General features: G+C 39.6%; 1 protein-coding gene across 1 annotated transcript in view; it reads right to left on the bottom strand.

Annotated features, from left to right (window-relative positions):
- The window catches only part of LRCH4 (leucine rich repeats and calponin homology domain containing 4), a 260,683-nt gene that overhangs the window by 71,342 nt on the left and 171,073 nt on the right, over nucleotides 1-18,268 (bottom strand). Inside the window, exon 9 of the mRNA XM_053718358.1 lies at nucleotides 14,649-14,749. Coding sequence (XP_053574333.1) covers nucleotides 14,649-14,749 — 101 coding nt within the window. The remainder of the gene's footprint in view (nucleotides 1-14,648; nucleotides 14,750-18,268) is intronic.

Raw genomic sequence — 18,268 nt, 5'->3', positions numbered from 1 at the left:
CCCCTTGATGGTTGATGTAAGCAACAGTCGTGATGTTGTCCGACTGAAATCTGATGAACCTCAGTGTTGCTAACTGAGGCCAAGCTAGAAGAGCATAAAATATTGCTCTTAACTCCAGAATATTTATTGGGAGGAGTTTCTCCTCCTGAGTGCACGATCCCTGAGCCTTCAGGGAGTTCCAGACTGCGCCCCAACCTAGAAGGCTGGCATCTATTGTTACAATCGTCCAATCTGGCCTGCGAAAGGTCATACCCTTGGACAGATGGACCCGAGAAAGCCACCAGAGAAGAGAATCTCTGGTCTCTTGATCCAGATTTAGTAGAGGGGACAAATCTGAGTAATCCCCATTCCACTGACTAGCATGCATAATTGCAGCGGTCTGAGATGCAGGCGCGCAAATGGCACTATGTCCATTGTCGCTACCATTAAGCCGATTACTTCCATGCACTGAGCCACTGACGGGCGTGGAATGGAATGAAGGACACGGCAAGCATTTAGAAGTTTTGATAACCTGGACTCCGTCAGGTAAATTTTCATCTCTACAGAATCTATAAGAGTCCCTAGGAAGGAGACTCTTGTGAGTGGTGATAGAGAACTCTTTTCCACGTTCACTTTCCACCCATGCGACCTCAGAAATGCCAGAACTATCTCTGTATGAGACTTGGCCATTTGAAAGCTTGACGCCTGTATCAGGATGTCGTCTAGATATGGAGCCACCGCTATGCCTCGCGGTCTTAGAACCGCCAGAAGTGAGCCCAGAACCTTTGTAAAAATTCTCGGGGCAGTAGCTAACCCGAAGGGTAGAGCTACAAATTGGTAATGCCTGTCTAGAAAGGCAAACCTTAGGAACCGATGATGATCTTTGTGAATCGGTATGTGAAGGTAGGCATCCTTTAAGTCCACTGTGGTCATGTACTGACCCTCTTGGATCATGGGTAGGATGGTCCGAATAGTATCCATTTTGAATGATGGAACTCTGAGGAATTTGTTTAAGATCTTTAGATCCAAGATTGGTCTGAAGGTTCCCTCTTTCTTGGGAACCACAAACAGATTTGAATAAAATCCCTGTCCTTGTTCCGTCCGCGGAACTGGATGGATCACTCCCATTACTAGGAGGTCTTGCACACAGCTTAGGAATGCCTCTTTCTTTATCTGGTTTGCTGATAACCTTGAAAGATGAAATCTCCCTTGTGGAGGAGAAGCTTTGAAGTCCAGAAGATATCCCTGAGATATGATCTCCAACGCCCAGGGATCCTGAACATCTCTTGCCCACGCCTGGGCGAAGAGAGAAAGTCTGCCCCCCAATAGATCCGTTTCCGGATATGGGGCCGTTCCTTCATGCTGTCTTGGGGGCAGCAGCAGGCTTTCTGGCCTGCTTGCCCTTGTTCCAGGACTGGTTAGGTTTCCAGGCCTGTCTGAAATGAGCAACAGTTCCCTCTTGTTTTGAAGCGGAGGAAGTTGATGCTGCTCCTGCCTTGAAATTTCGAAAGGCATGAAAATTAGACTGTTTGGCCTTTGATTTGGCCGTGTCCTGAGGAAGGGTATGACCCTTGCCTCCAGTAATGTCAGCAATAATTTCCTTCAAGCCAGGCCCGAATAAGGTCTGCCCCTTGAAAGGAATGTTGAGTAATTTAGACTTCGAAGTCACGTCAGCTGACCAGGATTTAAGCCATAGCGCCCTACGCGCTTGGATGGCGAATCCGGAATTCTTAGCCGTTAGTTTAGTCAAATGAACAATGGCATCAGAAACAAATGAGTTAGCTAGCTTAAGCGTTCTAAGCTTGTCAATAATTTCATTCAATGGAGCTGTCTGGATGGCCTCTTCCAGGGCCTCAAACCAGAATGCCGCCGCAGCAGTGACAGGCGCAATGCATGCAAAGGGCTGTAAAATAAAACCTTGTTGAATAAACATTTTCTTAAGGTAACCCTCCAATTTTTTATCCATTGGATCTGAAAAAGCACAACTGTCCTCAACCGGGATAGTGGTACGCTTTGCTAAAGTAGAAACTGCTCCCTCCACCTTAGGGACCGTCTGCCATAAGTCCCGTGTAGTGGCGTCTATTGGAAACATTTTTCTAAATATAGGAGGTGGGGAAAAGGGCACACCGGGTCTATCCCACTCCTTGCTAATAATTTCTGTAAGCCTTTTAGGTATAGGAAAAACGTCAGTACACACCGGCACCGCATAGTATCTATCCAGCCTACACAATTTCTCTGGAATTGCAACTGTGTTACAGTCATTCAGAGCAGCTAATACCTCCCCAAGCAATACACGGAGGTTCTCAAGCTTAAATTTAAAATTAGAAATCTCTGAATCAGGTTTTCCCGAGTCAGAGATGTCACCCACAGACTGAAGCTCTCCGTCCTCATGTTCTGCATACTGTGACGCAGTATCAGACATGGCTCTAACAGCATTTGCGCGCTCTGTAACTCTCCTAACCCCAGAGCTATCGCGCTTGCCTCTTAATTCAGGCAATCTAGATAATACCTCTGACAGGGTATTATTCATGATTACAGCCATGTCCTGCAAGGTAATCGCTATGGGCGTCCCTGATGTAATTGGCGCCATATTAGCGTGCGTCCCCTGAGCAGGAGGCGAAGGGTCTGACACGTGGGGAGAGTTAGTCGGCATAACTTCCCCCTCGACAGAACCCTCTGGTGATAATTCTTTTATAGATAAAGACTGATCTTTACTGTTTAAGGTGAAATCAATACATTTAGTACACATTCTCCTATGGGGCTCCACCATGGCTTTCAAACATAATGAACAAGTAGGTTCCTCTGTGTCAGACATGTTTAAACAGACTAGCAATGAGACTAGCAAGCTTGGAAAACACTTTAAAACAAGTTTACAAGCAATATAAAAAACGTTACTGCGCCTTTAAGAAACACAAATTTTCCCAAATTTTGAAATAACAGTGAAAAAATGCAGTTACACTAACAAAATTTTTACAGTGTATGTAATAAGTTAGCAGAGCATTGCACCCACTTGCAAATGGATGATTAACCCCTTAATACCAAAAACGGAATAACAAATGACAAAAACGTTTTTTAAACAGTCACAACAACTGCCACAGCTCTACTGTGGCTTTTTACCTCCCTCAATACGACTGTTGAAGCCTTTTGAGCCCTTCAGAGAAGTCCTGGATCATGCAGGAAGAAGGTGGATGTCTGTGTCTGTAATTTTTGCTGTGCAAAAAAAAGCCAAAATAGGCCCCTCCCACTCATATTACAACAGTGGGAAGCCTCAGGGAACTGTTTCTAGGCAAAATTCAAGCCAGCCATGTGGAAAAAACTAGGCCCCAATAAGTTTTATCACCAAACATATGTAAAAAACGATTAAACATGCCAGCAAACGTTTTAAAATAGACTTTTATAAGAGTATGTATCTCTATTAATAAGCCTGATACCAGTCGCTATCACTGCATTTAAGGCTTTACTTACATTACTTCGGTATCAGCAGCATTTTCTAGAAAATTCCATCCCTAGAAAAATATTAACTGCACATACCTTATTGCAGGAAAACCTGCACGCTATTCCCCCCCTCTGAAGTTACCTCACTCCTCAGAATATGTGAGAACAGCAAAGGATCTTAGTTACTTCTGCTAAGATCATAGAAAACGCAGGCAGATTCTTCTTCTAAATACTGCCTGAGAGAAACAGTACACTCCGGTACCATTTAAAAATAAACTTTTGATTGAAGAAATAAACTAAGTATAAAACACCACAGTCCTCTTACGACCTCCATCTTAGTTGAGAGTTGCAAGAGAATGACTGGATATGACAGTGAGGGGAGGAGCTATATAGCAGCTCTGCTGTGGGTGATCCTCTTGCAACTTAATGTTGGGAAGGAGAATATCCCACAAGTAATGGATGATCCGTGGACTGGATACACTTAACAAGAGAAAAGCCCTTTTAAGGGCTGGTAAAAGAGCTGGTTACTTTTTTAGGGTAGGGACCTTTATTATTTTGGGGGGCTTTTTTATTTTATTAGGGGGCTTAGAGTAGGTGTAATTAGCCTAATATTCTTGTAATCTTTTTTTATTTTCTGTAATTTAGTGTTTTGTTTTTTTTGTAATTTAGTTTAGTTTATTTAATTGTTTGTAATTGTAGGTAATTTATTTGATTAATTTATTGATAGTGTAGTGTTAGGTTTAATTGTAACTGAGGTTAGGATTTATTTTACAGGTAATTTTGTAATTATTTTAACTAGGTAGCTATTAAATAGTTAATAACTATTTAATAGCTATTGTACCTAGTTAAAATAAATACAAAGTTGCCTGTAAAATAAATATAAATCCTAAAATAGCTACAATATAATTATTTGTTATATTGTAGCTATATTAGGGTTTATTTTACAGGTAAGTATTTAGTTTTAAATAGGAATACTTTAGTTAATAAGAGTGCATTTATTTTGTTAGATTAAAATTATTTTCAACTCTGGGGGGTGTTAGGGTTAGACTTAGTTTTAGGGGTTAATACATTTATTAGAGTTGCGGCGAGGTCCGGTCGGCAGATTAGGGGTTAATACTCGAAGTTAGGTGGCGGCGATGTTAGGGAGGGCAGATTAGGGGTTAATACTATTTATTATAGGGTTTGAGAGGCGGGAGTGCGGCGGTTTAGGGGTTAATAACTTTATTAGAGTAGCGGCGAGGTCCGGTCGGCAGATTTGGGGTTAATAAGTGTAGGTAAGGTAGCGGCGACGTTGGGGGGGCAGATTAGGGGTTAATAAACATAATTTATGTAAGAACTTACCTGATAAATTCATTTCTTTCATATTAGCAAGAGTCCATGAGCTAGTGACGTATGGGATATACATTCCTACCAGGAGGGGCAAAGTTTCCCAAACCTCAAAATGCCTATAAATACACCCCTCACCACACCCACAATTCAGTTTAACGAATAGCCAAGAAGTGGGGTGATAAAAAAGTGCGAAAGCATATAAAATAAGGAATTGGAATAATTGTGCTTTATACAAAATCATAACCACCACAAAAAAAGGGCGGGCCTCATGGACTCTTGCTAATATGAAAGAAATGAATTTATCAGGTAAGTTCTTACATAAATTATGTTTTCTTTCATGTAATTAGCAAGAGTCCATGAGCTAGTGACGTATGGGATAATGATTACCCAAGATGTGGATCTTTCCACACAAGAGTCACTAGAGAGGGAGGGATAAAATAAAGACAGCCAATTCCTGCTGAAAATAATCCACACCCAAAATAAAGTTTAACGAAAAACAGAAGCAGAAGATTCAAACTGAAACCGCTGCCTGAAGTACTTTTCTACCAAAAACTGCTTCAGAAGAAGAAAATACATAAAAATGGTAGAATTTAGTAAAAGTATGCAAAGAGGACCAAGTTGCTGCTTTGCAAATCTGATCAACCGAAGCTTCATTCCTAAACGCCCAGGAAGTAGAAACTGACCTAGTAGAATGAGCTGTAATTCTCTGAGGCGGAGTTTTACCCGACTCAACATAGGCAAGATGAATTAAAGATTTCAACCAAGATGCCAAAGAAATGGCAGAAGCTTTCTGGCCTTTTCTAGAACCGGAAAAGATAACAAATAGACTAGAAGTCTTTCGGAAAGATTTAGTAGCTTCAACATAATATTTCAAAGCTCTAACAACATCCAAAGAATGCAACAATTTCTCCTTAGAATTCTTAGGATTAGGACATAATGAAGGAACCACAATTTCTCTACTAATGTTGTTGGAATTCACAACTTTAGGTAAAAATTCAAAAGAAGTTCGCAACACCGCCTTATCCTGATGAAAAAACAGAAAAGGAGACTCACAAGAAAGAGCAGATAATTCAGAAACTCTTCTGGCCGAAGAGATGGCCAAAAGGAACAAAACTTTCCAAGAAAGTAATTTAATGTCCAATGAATGCATAGGTTCAAACGGAGGAGCTTGAAGAGCCCCCAGAACCAAATTCAAACTCCAAGGAGGAGAAATTGACTTAATGACAGGTTTTATACGAGCCAAAGCTTGTACAAAACAATGAATATCAGGAAGAATAGCAATCTTTCTATGAAAAAGAACAGAAAGAGCAGAGATTTGTCCTTTCAAGGAACTTGCGGACAAACCTTTATCTAAACCATCCTGAAGAAACTGTAAAATTCTCGGAATTCTAAAAGAATGCCAAGAAAAATGATGAGAAATACACCAAGAAATATAAGTCTTCCAGACTCTATAATATATCTCTCTAGATACAGATTTACGAGCCTGTAACATAGTATTAATCACAGAGTCAGAGAAACCTCTTTGACGAAGAATCAAGCGTTCAATCTCCATACCTTTAAATTTAAGGATTTCAGATCCTGATGGAAAAAAGGACCTTGTGACAGAAGGTCTGGTCTTAACGGAAGAGTCCACGGTTGGCAAGAGGCCATCCGGACAAGATCCGCATACCAAAACCTGTGAGGCCATGCCGGAGCTACCAGCAGAACAAACGAGCATTCCTTCAGAATCTTGGAAATTACTCTTGGAAGAAGAACTAGAGGCGGAAAGATATAGGCAGGATGATACTTCCAAGGAAGTGATAATGCATCCACTGCCTCCGCCTGAGGATCCCGGGATCTGGACAGATACCTGGGAAGTTTCTTGTTTAGATGGGACGCCATCAAATCTATTTCTGGAAGTTCCCACATTTGAACGATCTGAAGAAATACCTCTGGGTGAAGAGACCATTCGCCCGGATGCAACGTTTGGCGAATGAGATAATCCGCTTCCCAATTGTCTACACCTGGGATATGAACCGCAGAGATTAGACAGGAGCTGGATTCCGCCCAAACCAAAATTCGAGATACTTCTTTCATAGCCAGAGGACTGTGAGTTCCTCCTTGATGATTGATGTATGCCACAGTTGTGACATTGTCTGTCTGAAAACAAATGAACGATTCTCTCTTCAGAAGAGGCCAAAACTGAAGAGCTCTGAAAATTGCACGGAGTTCCAAAATATTGATCGGTAATCTCACCTCCTGAGATTCCCAAACTCCTTGTGCCGTCAGAGATCCCCACACAGCTCCCCAACCTGTGAGACTTGCATCTATTGAAATTACAGTCCAGGTCGGAAGCACAAAAGAAGCCCCCTGAATTAAACGATGGTGATCTGTCCACCACGTTAGAGAGTGTCGAACAATCGGTTTTAAAGATATTAATTGAGATATCTTTGTGTAATCCTTGCACCATTGATTCAGCATACAAAGCTGAAGAGGTCGCATGTGAAAACGAGCAAAGGGGATCGCGTCCGATGCAGCAGTCATAAGACCTAGAATTTCCATGCATAAGGCTACCGAAGGGAATGATTGTGACTGAAGGTTTCGACAAGCTGCAATCAGTTTTAGACGTCTCTTGTCTGTTAAAGACAGAGTCATGGACACTGAATCTATCTGGAAACCCAGAAAGGTTACCCTTGTCTGAGGAATCAATGAACTTTTTGGTAAATTGATCCTCCAACCATGATCTTGAAGAAACAACACAAGTCGATTCGTATGAAATTCTGCTAAATGTAAAGACTGAGCAAGTACCAAGATATCGTCCAAATAAGGAAATACCACAATACCCTGTTCTCTGATTACAGACAGAAGGGCACCGAGAACCTTTGTAAAAATTCTTGGAGCTGTAGCTAGGCCAAACGGCAGAGCCACAAACTGGTAATGCTTGTCCAGAAAAGAGAATCTCAGGAACCGATAATGATCTGGATGAATCGGAATATGCAGATATGCATCCTGTAAATCTAATGTGGACATATAATTCCCTTGCTGAACAAAAGGCAAGATAGTCCTTACAGTTACCACCTTGAACGTTGGTAACCTGACATCAATATTTTTAGATCCAGAACTGGTCTGAAGGAATTCTCCTTCTTTGGTACAATGAAGAGATTTGAATAAAACCCCATCCCCTGTTCCTGAACTGGAACTGGCATAATTACTCCAGTCAACTCTAGATCTGAAACACAATTCAGAAATGCTTGAGCTTTTACTGGATTTACTGGGACACGGGAAAGAAAAAATCTCTTTGCAGGAGGTCTCATCTTGAAACCAATTCTGTACCCTTCTGAAACAATGTTCTGAATCCAAAGATTGTGAACAGAATTGATCCAAATTTCTTTGAAAAAACGTAACCTGCCCCCTACCAGCTGAGCTGGAATGAGGGCCGCACCTTCATGTGGACTTAGAAGCAGGCTTTGCCTTTCTGGCTGGCTTGGATTTATTCCAGATTGGAGATGGTTTCCAAACTGAAACTGCTCCTGAGGATGAAGGATCAGACTTTTGTTCTTTGTTGAAACGAAAGGAACGAAAACGATTATTAGCTCTGTTTTTACCCTTAGATTTTTTATCCTGTGGTAAAAAAGTTCCTTTCCCACCAGTAACAGTTGAAATAATAGAATCCAACTGAGAACCAAATAATTTGTTACCCTGGAAAGAAATGGAAAGTAGAGTTGATTTAGAAGCCATATCAGCATTCCAAGTCTTAAGCCATAAAGCTCTTCTAGCTAAAATAGCTAGAGACATAAACCTGACATCAACTCTGATAATATCAAAGATGGCATCACAGATAAAATTATTAGCATGCTGAAGAAGAATAATAATATCATGAGAATCATGATGAGTTACTTGTTGCGCTAAAGTTTCCAACCAAAAAGTTGAAGCTGCAGCAACATCAGCCAAAGATATAGCAGGTCTAAGAAGATTACCTGAACACAGATAAGCTTTTCTTAGAAAGGATTCAATTTTCCTATCTAAAGGATCCTTAAACGAAGTACCATCTGACGTAGGAATAGTAGTACGTTTAGCAAGGGTAGAAATAGCCCCATCAACTTTAGGGATTTTGTCCCAAAATTCTAATCTGTCAGACGGCACAGGATATAATTGCTTAAAACGTTTAGAAGGAGTAAATGAATTACCCAAATTATCCCATTCTTTGGAAATTACTGCAGAAATAGTATTAGGAACAGGAAAAACTTCTGGAATAACCACAGGAGATTTAAATACCTTATCCAAACGTTTAGAATTAGTATCAAGAGGACCAGAATCCTCTATTTCTAAAGCAATTAGAACTTCTTTAAGTAAAGAACGAATAAATTCCATTTTAAATAAATATGAAGATTTATCAGCATCAACCTCTGAGACAGAATCCTCTGAACCAGAAGAGTCATCAGAATCAGAATGATGATGTTCATTTAAAAATTCATCTGTAGGGAGAGAAGTTTTAAAAGATTTTTTACGTTTACTAGAAGGAGAAATAACAGACATAGCCTTCTTTATGGATTCAGAAACAAAATCTCTTATGTTATCAGGAACATTCTGCACCTTAGATGTTGAAGGAACTGCAACAGGCAATGGTACTTTACTAAAGGAAACATTATCTGCATTAACAAGTTTGTCATGACAATCAATACAAACAACAGCTGGAGGAATAGCTACCAAAAGTTTACAGCAGATACACTTAGCTTTGGTAGATCCAGCACTAGACAGCGATTTTCCTGTAGTATCTTCTGACTCAGATGCAACGTGAGACATCTTGCAATATGTAAGAGAAAAAACAACATATAAAGCAAAATTGATCAAATTCCTTAAATGACAGTTTCAGGAATGGGAAAAAATGCCAAAGAACAAGCTTCTAGCAACCAGAAGCAATGAAAAATGAGACTTAAATAATGTGGAGACAAAAGCGACGCCCATATTTTTTAGCGCCAAATAAGACGCCCACATTATTAGGCGCCTAAATGCTTTTGGCGCCAAAAATTACGCCACATCCGGAACGCCAACATTTTTGGCGCAAAATAACGTCAAAAAATGACGCAACTTCCGGCGACACGTATGACGCCGGAAACGGAAAAGAATTTTTGCGCCCAAAAAATCCGTGCCAAGAATGACGCAATAAAATGAAGCATTTTCAGCCCCCGTGAGCCTAACAGCCCACAGGGAAAAAGAGTCAAATTTTTTTGAAGGTAAGAAAAAATGATTAAATCAAATGCATTATCCCAAATATGAAACTGACTGTCTGAAAAATAAGGAAAGTTGAACATTCTGAGTCAAGGCAAATGTTTGAATACATATATTTAGAACTTTATAAACAAAGTGCCCAACCATAGCTTAGAGTGTCACAGAAAATAAGATTTACTTACCCCAGGACACTCATCTACATGTTTGTAGAAAGCCAAACCAGTACTGAAACGAGAATCAGCAGAGGTAATGGTATATATAAGAGTATATCGTCGATCTGAAAAGGGAGGTAAGAGATGAATCTCTACGACCGATAACAGAGAACCTATGAAATAGACCCCGTAGAAGGAGATCACTGCATTCAAATAGGCAATACTCTCCTCACATCCCTCTGACATTCACTGCACGCTGAGAGGAAAACCGGGCTCCAACTTGCTGCGGAGCGCATATCAACGTAGAATCTAGCACAAACTTACTTCACCACCTCCATCGGAGGCAAAGTTTGTAAAACTGAATTGTGGGTGTGGTGAGGGGTGTATTTATAGGCATTTTGAGGTTTGGGAAACTTTGCCCCTCCTGGTAGGAATGTATATCCCATACGTCACTAGCTCATGGACTCTTGCTAATTACATGAAAGAAAATATAATATAGGGGTCGGCGATGTTAGGGGCAGCAGATTAGGGGTACATAGGTATAATGTAGGTTGCGGCGGTGTACGAAGCGGCAGATTAGGGGTTAATAATAATATGCAGGGGTCAGCGATGTTGGGGTGGCAGATTAGGGGTTAATAAGTGTAAGGTTAGGGGTGTTTAGACTCGGGGTTCATGTTAGGGTGTTAGGTGCAGACTTAGAAAGTCTTTCCCCATAGGAAACAATGGGGCTGCGTTGGGAGCTGAACGCTGCTTTTTTGCAGGTGTTAGTTTTTTTTTCATCCCAAACTGCCCCATTGTTTCCTATGGGGGAAATCGTGCACGAGCACGTTTTAGCTGCTTACTGCTACCGTAAGAAACGCTGGTATTGAGGGTTGAAGTGGCGGTACATTAGGCTCAACGCACCCTTTTTGGAGCCTAACGCAGCCCTTCAGACAACTCTAAATACTAGCGTTGTCTTAACGGTGCGTTGGGAAAAAAGCGGCGTTAGTCTTTACCGCCAAAACTCTAAATCTAGGAGAAAAAGTGTAAAGAAATTCAAAAACGCCTGGCACATGCATAAGGTTGTCCTAAGAAAAAAGTTACATGTAATATGGGTAGAGTTGATGGGCCTATGTGATTCTTATCTACCGTCAAATTCTATGTTTCTATAATCACTCATAGTTTGTTTTTTTGTTTTTTTAATACTGTTAAAATGAATTGGTGTATTTTTTATTAGTTCAAATAAATATTGTAATATAAATAAAAAAACATGATATACCAATTCTATGCTCTATACAGAATCATACATTTACTCAGAAATGCAATCATTAAATACAGTAGAATTACATTATCAACAAGTATATAATCAAAAAGAGACAATACAATAGCACTTACACTAAATTTTAAATGAGCAGTAGATTTTTTGACAAATTTCAAAATTCCCTTTAATTTGCCAGTCCCCTTTATCTTGTGACAGCCATCAGCCAATCACAGACTCATATGTACTGTGAAATCATTCTAGACCGGCTAGCAATTTGAAAAAAAAAAAAATAGTTGAAACTCAAATTGTAAAATTCATGATGATTTGTTCCTGTCCTTAAACTAAGCCATGCAGTGTGAGATCAGCTCTATTATATTCAATTAACTGCATCTATTTCACATAGATCATCCATTGTGAAGGATACAAGTGCCAAAAAGGCCTTCAAACCTTATAGAACAAATTTAAAAGGAAGAATACGCTAAGAGAAATATACTTCTTAAGTATGAATTCTGCATGCATGAATGAGGTTTAAGTAAATAACTCCGCCCACGCCAGCATCTCATTGTGAAACGCTCCCCATTTTATCCAGAAAAACTACTTAACCCTAAAACAGACGTGAACATCTTACAATTAATGACATTTACATAACATGTTTTGCAAGGGTTGAGATTGTATATATTGCTTTTTTAGCGAGATATTAGTTTCACAAACTAGTTTTATTTAATCTAGATCATTGCATTCCCAATAACCTGTTATACCAGTCACATATTATTAAATGCATCGATACTGACAATTTATGTTTAAGTATGGAAACTCTTTCAATTGCAAGAGTAAAGGGCTGCATTTACCAACCAATCAGCAGGCGCTACCCAGGTGCTGGACCAAAAATGGTCCGGCTCCTAAGCTTACATTCCTGCTTTTTCAAATAAAGATAGCAAGAGAACAAAGAAAAATTGATAATAGGAGTAAACTAGAAAGTTGCTTAAAATTGCATGGTCTATCTGAATCATAAAATAAAAAAATTAGGTATGAAACTTTAAAGGGGTACAAAACCCAAGTATTAGGAGAGATTAAGAGTGAGAGAATAACGGAACAAAAAAAAGTTCAGTTCCACTTTCTGAATCGCAGATATAAAAAAAATTAAAAAAAATGCTGGTGGTGGACCAATATAAGGCTTACAAGTATTGTACGGCTCCTTAGTGTTGCTCTGGAGCCACATATACATCCCAGTGAAGGTTACTGGCTGTCCTCTGGCTTAAAGGGACAGTATACTGTAAAATAGTTTTTCCCTTAATGTGTTTACAATTGCTTTTTTTACCAACTGCAGAGTAAAAAATGTATGAAAATTAGCTTTTTAAGGTTTATTTCTGTATATTAAAGCTCTGATTTTGTGTTTTGAAGCCACAGCCTAATAAAATAGGTTGAGCTTGTAGATATAATCAGATCTCATTACTGTATCACATTGTGCACATAATCCTGCTTCTTTATCTTATATCTGTCCTTAAAACAATCACCAATACTTTGAGAGAACAGTGGAAAATCAACATTTTATTACCTTATCTCTGCTTTATCACACTGGGAGTGTAATTTCTTCTGCTGGCTGTGTTTACAAAGCTTATCTATAGCTGGTACGCGCGGCCACAAACTTTCAGAATAGGTGGGGATACCACATGCTAAATTAACAATTTCAAATGCCAATATAAGGGTAAAGGAGCTACTTGTAAACAATTTAATACACTCCAGCAGGTAAAGTAGATCATTGGGAACAAATTAAAAGGGGAGAAATTTTTTGAGTAAACTGTCCCTTTAATCCCCAAGTAATAAACAGTCCAAACATTAATTAAGTTAAGGCTCATATAAAAAAAAATAACGGGGATATGTTGTGTAGAACTTAATGTTTATCATTATTCATATAAACAACATTTAACATGGCCAACAGACCAACATTATTAACAAGCATCCTATGCGATTTGTGTACTGCATTAAGGCACTTTGTCAGCGATAATGTGCACCCTCTATGAACTTATTAAAAACTTATTTAACCCTTGTGTGTCAGGATCATGCTAATTATATTCTTCAGTAATGAACACATGACAACAATATATCATGTGTTAATACAATTAGAATGTACTGCCCAACATTTAAACTTACAACACTAGTTAGATAATCCATAATTACAGTAAACATGGTCTAAAATACAAAAACCACAAACATTCTTGTTTGTCAAAAAACAACAGGACATAAATCATGGGAAAACAACTCCTTTCTGAAATATCTGTTAATAAACTAATAGCACTGATTTAGTGAAGGGGACCCCCCCAAGATTATGGTTTTCATCCAGTGACTGCTCATGTTATACTATTTGCACAGTGAGACACATGAAAGGCACTTTTGTATATAATACAATTATTGTTTCTTTTATTCTATTTATTATTTATTTCATTTTCTTCCATCTTCACTGCTTAATTGCCCGGGTGCGTCGCAGTAATATGTATAAAAAAAGTCAGTTGATTGGAGGGCACTCACAGGACCAAATGATTTTTTATTATAAATCCATTGTATTCACTGTAGACGTTTCTGCTTCTAAATAAGCTTTTGTAAAGACTGTTAAAGAACAAAGTTCTATAGCTTAGACACTGTGATGAGTATCTCCTTGAGATATAGACTGATTACACTACTGTACTACCTTTTTGATGGTACTAATGTGTACAAAAGTAATTAAAATAAAAACTACCTTTAGTTGCATGTATAACCGGTATTAGGACATCTAAATATTACCTAAAAGATATCGTTGTTTACACCTTGTTCCATTCCCTCTCCAAACTGTCCCCTTTTACAGATACAAAAATTCCAAAAGCCAAGCTATTCCAAAATCTAAACCTTTTCCGGTCCCAAGCTGTTTTTTTTTTTTTGCACTGCTGCCATCTAGTGCTCAAAAGCATTTTTTGCTAAACTGCCACAGCTCTCCAGACACCTGCACGCTACCTAGGTATTCTCTTTAACAAAGCATAGCATGAGAATGAAGTAAATTTGGTACTAGAAGTAAATTGGAAACTTTCTTTATTACATGCTATATATGAATTATGAAAGAAAACTTTTGGCTTTATGTCTTTTTAAATTAATCTCAACTGTTTATAAAAATGACCCTCATTTTGAACTCATGTAAAACAAAATTAGATTTAGATCTTGCAGAATAATCTTAAAGACTAATCCCTCCCCAAATACAGAACTGTAGGAGTAAAAACAAAGTGCAAGTGTCTAATTCTCTGTGATAGAATATAATGGTAACCCATACAACCCCTTACCTGAGGCGTGACTGTCATATGAAGGCCACAGTCTGATTTTGTGTCCTCATCTTCTTCATTTGTGCTGCTCTCAATAAAATCAACATGTTCTGTGTCTCCCTCTGGTGGTTTAGAAAGGAAAATGTCATCACAGCTAATAACATTAAAGGTACAGTATACTATAAAATTGTTTTTCCCTTAATGTGTTTCCAATTACTTTTTTTACCAGCTGCAGAGTATAAAATGTATGAGATTTGCTTTTTAAGGTTTATTTGTGTATATGAATTAGCTGATTTTGTGTTTTAAAGCCACAACCTAATAAAATGGGTTAAAGGGACATTCCAGCCATATTTTCAATCTACATGGATGCATTACAGTTTTGAATATAAGCATTTTTGTAATATACATGTATTATCAAAAATGCTTCTAATAAAAGTTATAGAGGTTTCAAAAGTGTATTTAAGTATGCAACGTGCACCAGCATTTTAAACAAAGCACTTGCTCAGAGACCCTACAGTGCATGTACCATCTTGTATTGACTCAATTTGTTAATTGCTCACATGATACAAGCCCCCATGGCAATCTGAGCGGCTGCAGTACTTAAAATGCTGGTGCACTCAGAATATCTAGCTATGCTTCACATGCACGTGCAGAGAAAAATGTTAGCACTAAAACAGTGATAACTTTTTCTAGAAGCATTTTTGCTAATACATGTATATTGGAAATATGTTTCTTTTAAAAGATTTAATTCATCTATGTGCATTAAAATTTTGACTGGAATGTCCCTTTAAGCTTATAGGTATAAATCAGATCTTATTACTTTATCACATTGTGTACATATACATGCTTCTTTATCTTATATCGGCCCATAAAACAATCAGCAATACTTGGAGAGAACAATGGAAAATTAACATGTTATTACCTTATCTCTTCTATAACCCACTGGGAGTGTGATTTCTTCTACTGGCTGTGTTAACACAGCTTGGCCTTGAGGCCAAAAGCTTTCAGAATGGGTGGGGATACCACAGGCTAAATAAACTATTTCAAATGCCAATATAAAGGGTAATGGAAATACTTGTAAACAATTTAATACACTCCAGCAGCTAAAGTGGATCATTGGGAACAAATTAAAGGGGAGAACATTTTTGAGTAAACTGTCCCTTTAAAGGGACAGTCTAATCCAACATTTTCATGGTCTAAAAAACATAATTTATGCTTACCTGATAAATTTATTTCTCTTGTAGTGTGTTCAGTCCACGGGTCATCCATTACTTATGGGATATATTCTCCTTCCCAACAGGAAGTTGCAAGAGGATCACCCAAGCAGAGCTGCTATATAGGTCCTCCCCTCACATGTCATATCCAGTCATTCGACCGAAACAAGACGAGAAAGGAGAAACTATAGGGTGCAGTGGTGACTGGAGTTATAATTTAAAATTTAGAACCTGCCTCAAAAAGACAGGGCGGGCCGTGGACTGAACACACTACAAGAGAAATAAATTTATCAGGTAAGCATAAATTATGTTTTCTCTTGTTAAGTGTGTTCAGTCCACGGGTCATCCATTACTTATGGGATACCAATACCAAAGCTAAAGTACACGGATGAAGGGAGGGACAAGGCAGGAACATTAAACAGAAGGAACCACTGCCTGTAGAACCTTTCTCCCAAAAACAGCCTCCGAAGAAGCAAAAGTGTCAAATTTGTAAAAAGTATGAAGTGAAGACCAAGTTGCAGCCTTGCAAATCTGTTCAACAGAGGCCTCATTTTTAAAGGCCCAAGTGGAAGCCACAGCTCTAGTGGAATGAGCTGTAATTCTTTCAGGAGGCTGCTGTCCAGCAGTCTCATAGGCTAAACGTATTATGCTACGAAGCCAAAAAGAGAGAGAGGTAGCCGAAGCCTTTTGATCTCTCCTCTGTCCAGAGTAAACGACAAACAGGGAAGAAGTTTGTCGAAAATCTTTAGTTGCCTGTAAGTAGAACTTCAGGGCACGGACCACGTCTAGATTATGCAAAAGACGTTCCTTCTTTGAAGAAGGATTAGGACACAAAGATGGAACAATCTCTTGATTGATATTCCTGTTAGAAACAACCTTAGGCAAAAACCCAGGTTTAGTACGCAGGACTACCTTGTCTGAATGAAAGATCAGATAAGGAGAATCACAATGTAAGGCAGATAACTCCGAGACTCTTCGAGCCGAGGAAATAGCCATCAAAAACAGAACTTTCCAAGATAAAAGCTTAATATCGATGGAATGAAGGGGTTCAAACGGAACACCCTGAAGAACTTTAAGAACCAAGTTTAAGCTCCACGGAGGAGCAACAGCCTTAAACACAGGCTTAATCCTAGCCAAAGCCTGACAAAAAGCCTGGACGTCTGGATTCCCTGCCAGACGCTTGTGTAAAAGAATAGACAGAGCAGAAATCTGTCCCTTTAGTGAATCCTAACCTTACTCCATGAGTAACTCTTGGATTCACACTAATATAAATATTTACGCCATATCTTATGGTAAATTTTTCTGGTAACAGGTTTCCGAGCCTGTATCAATGTATCAATAACCGAATCCGAAAACCCACGCTTTGATAGAATCAAGCGTTCAATCTCCAAGCAGTCAGCCTCAGAGAAATTAGGTTTGGATGGTTGAAAGGACCCTGAATTAGAAGGTCCTGCCTCAGAGGTAGAGACCATGGTGGACAGGACGACATGTCCACTAGGTCTGCATACCAGGTCCTGCGTGGCCACGCAGGCGCTATCAGAATCACCGATGCTCTCTCCTGTTTGATCCTGGCAATCAGTCGAGGTAGCAACGGAAAAGGTGGAAACACATAAGCTATGTTGAAAACCCAAGGGGCAGCAAGTGCATCTACCAGCACCGCTCCTGGGTCCCTGGACCTGGATCCGTAACGAGGAAGCTTGGCGTTCTGGCGAGATGCCATAAGATCCAGATCCGGTTTGCCCCAACGACGAATCAGTTGAGCAAATACCTCCGGGTGTAGTTCCCACTCCCCCAGATGAAAAGTCTGGCGACTTAGAAAATCCGCTTCCCAGTTCTCCACACCTGGGATGTAGATCGCTGACAGGTGGCAAGAGTGTGACTCTGCCCAGCGAATTATCTTCGAGACTTCCAACATCGCTAGGGAACTCCTGGATCCCCCTTGATGATTGATGTAAGCCACAGTCGTGATGTTGTCCGACTGAAACCTGATGAACCTCAGTGTTGCTAACTGAGGCCAAGCTAGAAGAGCATTGAATATTGCTCTTAATTCTAGAATGTTGATTGGTAGGAGTTTCTCCTCCTGAGTCCACGATCCCTGAGCCTTCAGGGAGTTCCAGACTGCTCCCCAGCCTAGAAGGCTGGCATCTGTTGTTACAATCGTCCAATCTGGTCTGCGAAAGGTCATTCCTTCGGACAGATGAACCCGTGACAACCACCAGAGAAGAGAATCTCTGGTCTCCTGGTCCAGATTTAGCAAAGGGGACAGATCTGAGTAATCCCAGTTCCACTGACTTAGCATGCATAGTTGCAGCGGTCTGAGATGCAGGCGCGCAAATGGCACTATGTCCATTGCCGCGACCATCAAGCCGATTACCTCCATACACTGAGCTACTGATGGGCTTGGAGTGGAGTGAAGGGCACGGCAAG

This window comes from Bombina bombina, chromosome 6 (assembly GCF_027579735.1).
Source record: "Bombina bombina isolate aBomBom1 chromosome 6, aBomBom1.pri, whole genome shotgun sequence".
NCBI lineage: Eukaryota > Metazoa > Chordata > Amphibia > Anura > Bombinatoridae > Bombina > Bombina bombina.
The sequence above is the reverse complement of the archived record's forward strand: the minus strand, read 5'-3'. Positions and strand labels throughout refer to the sequence as shown.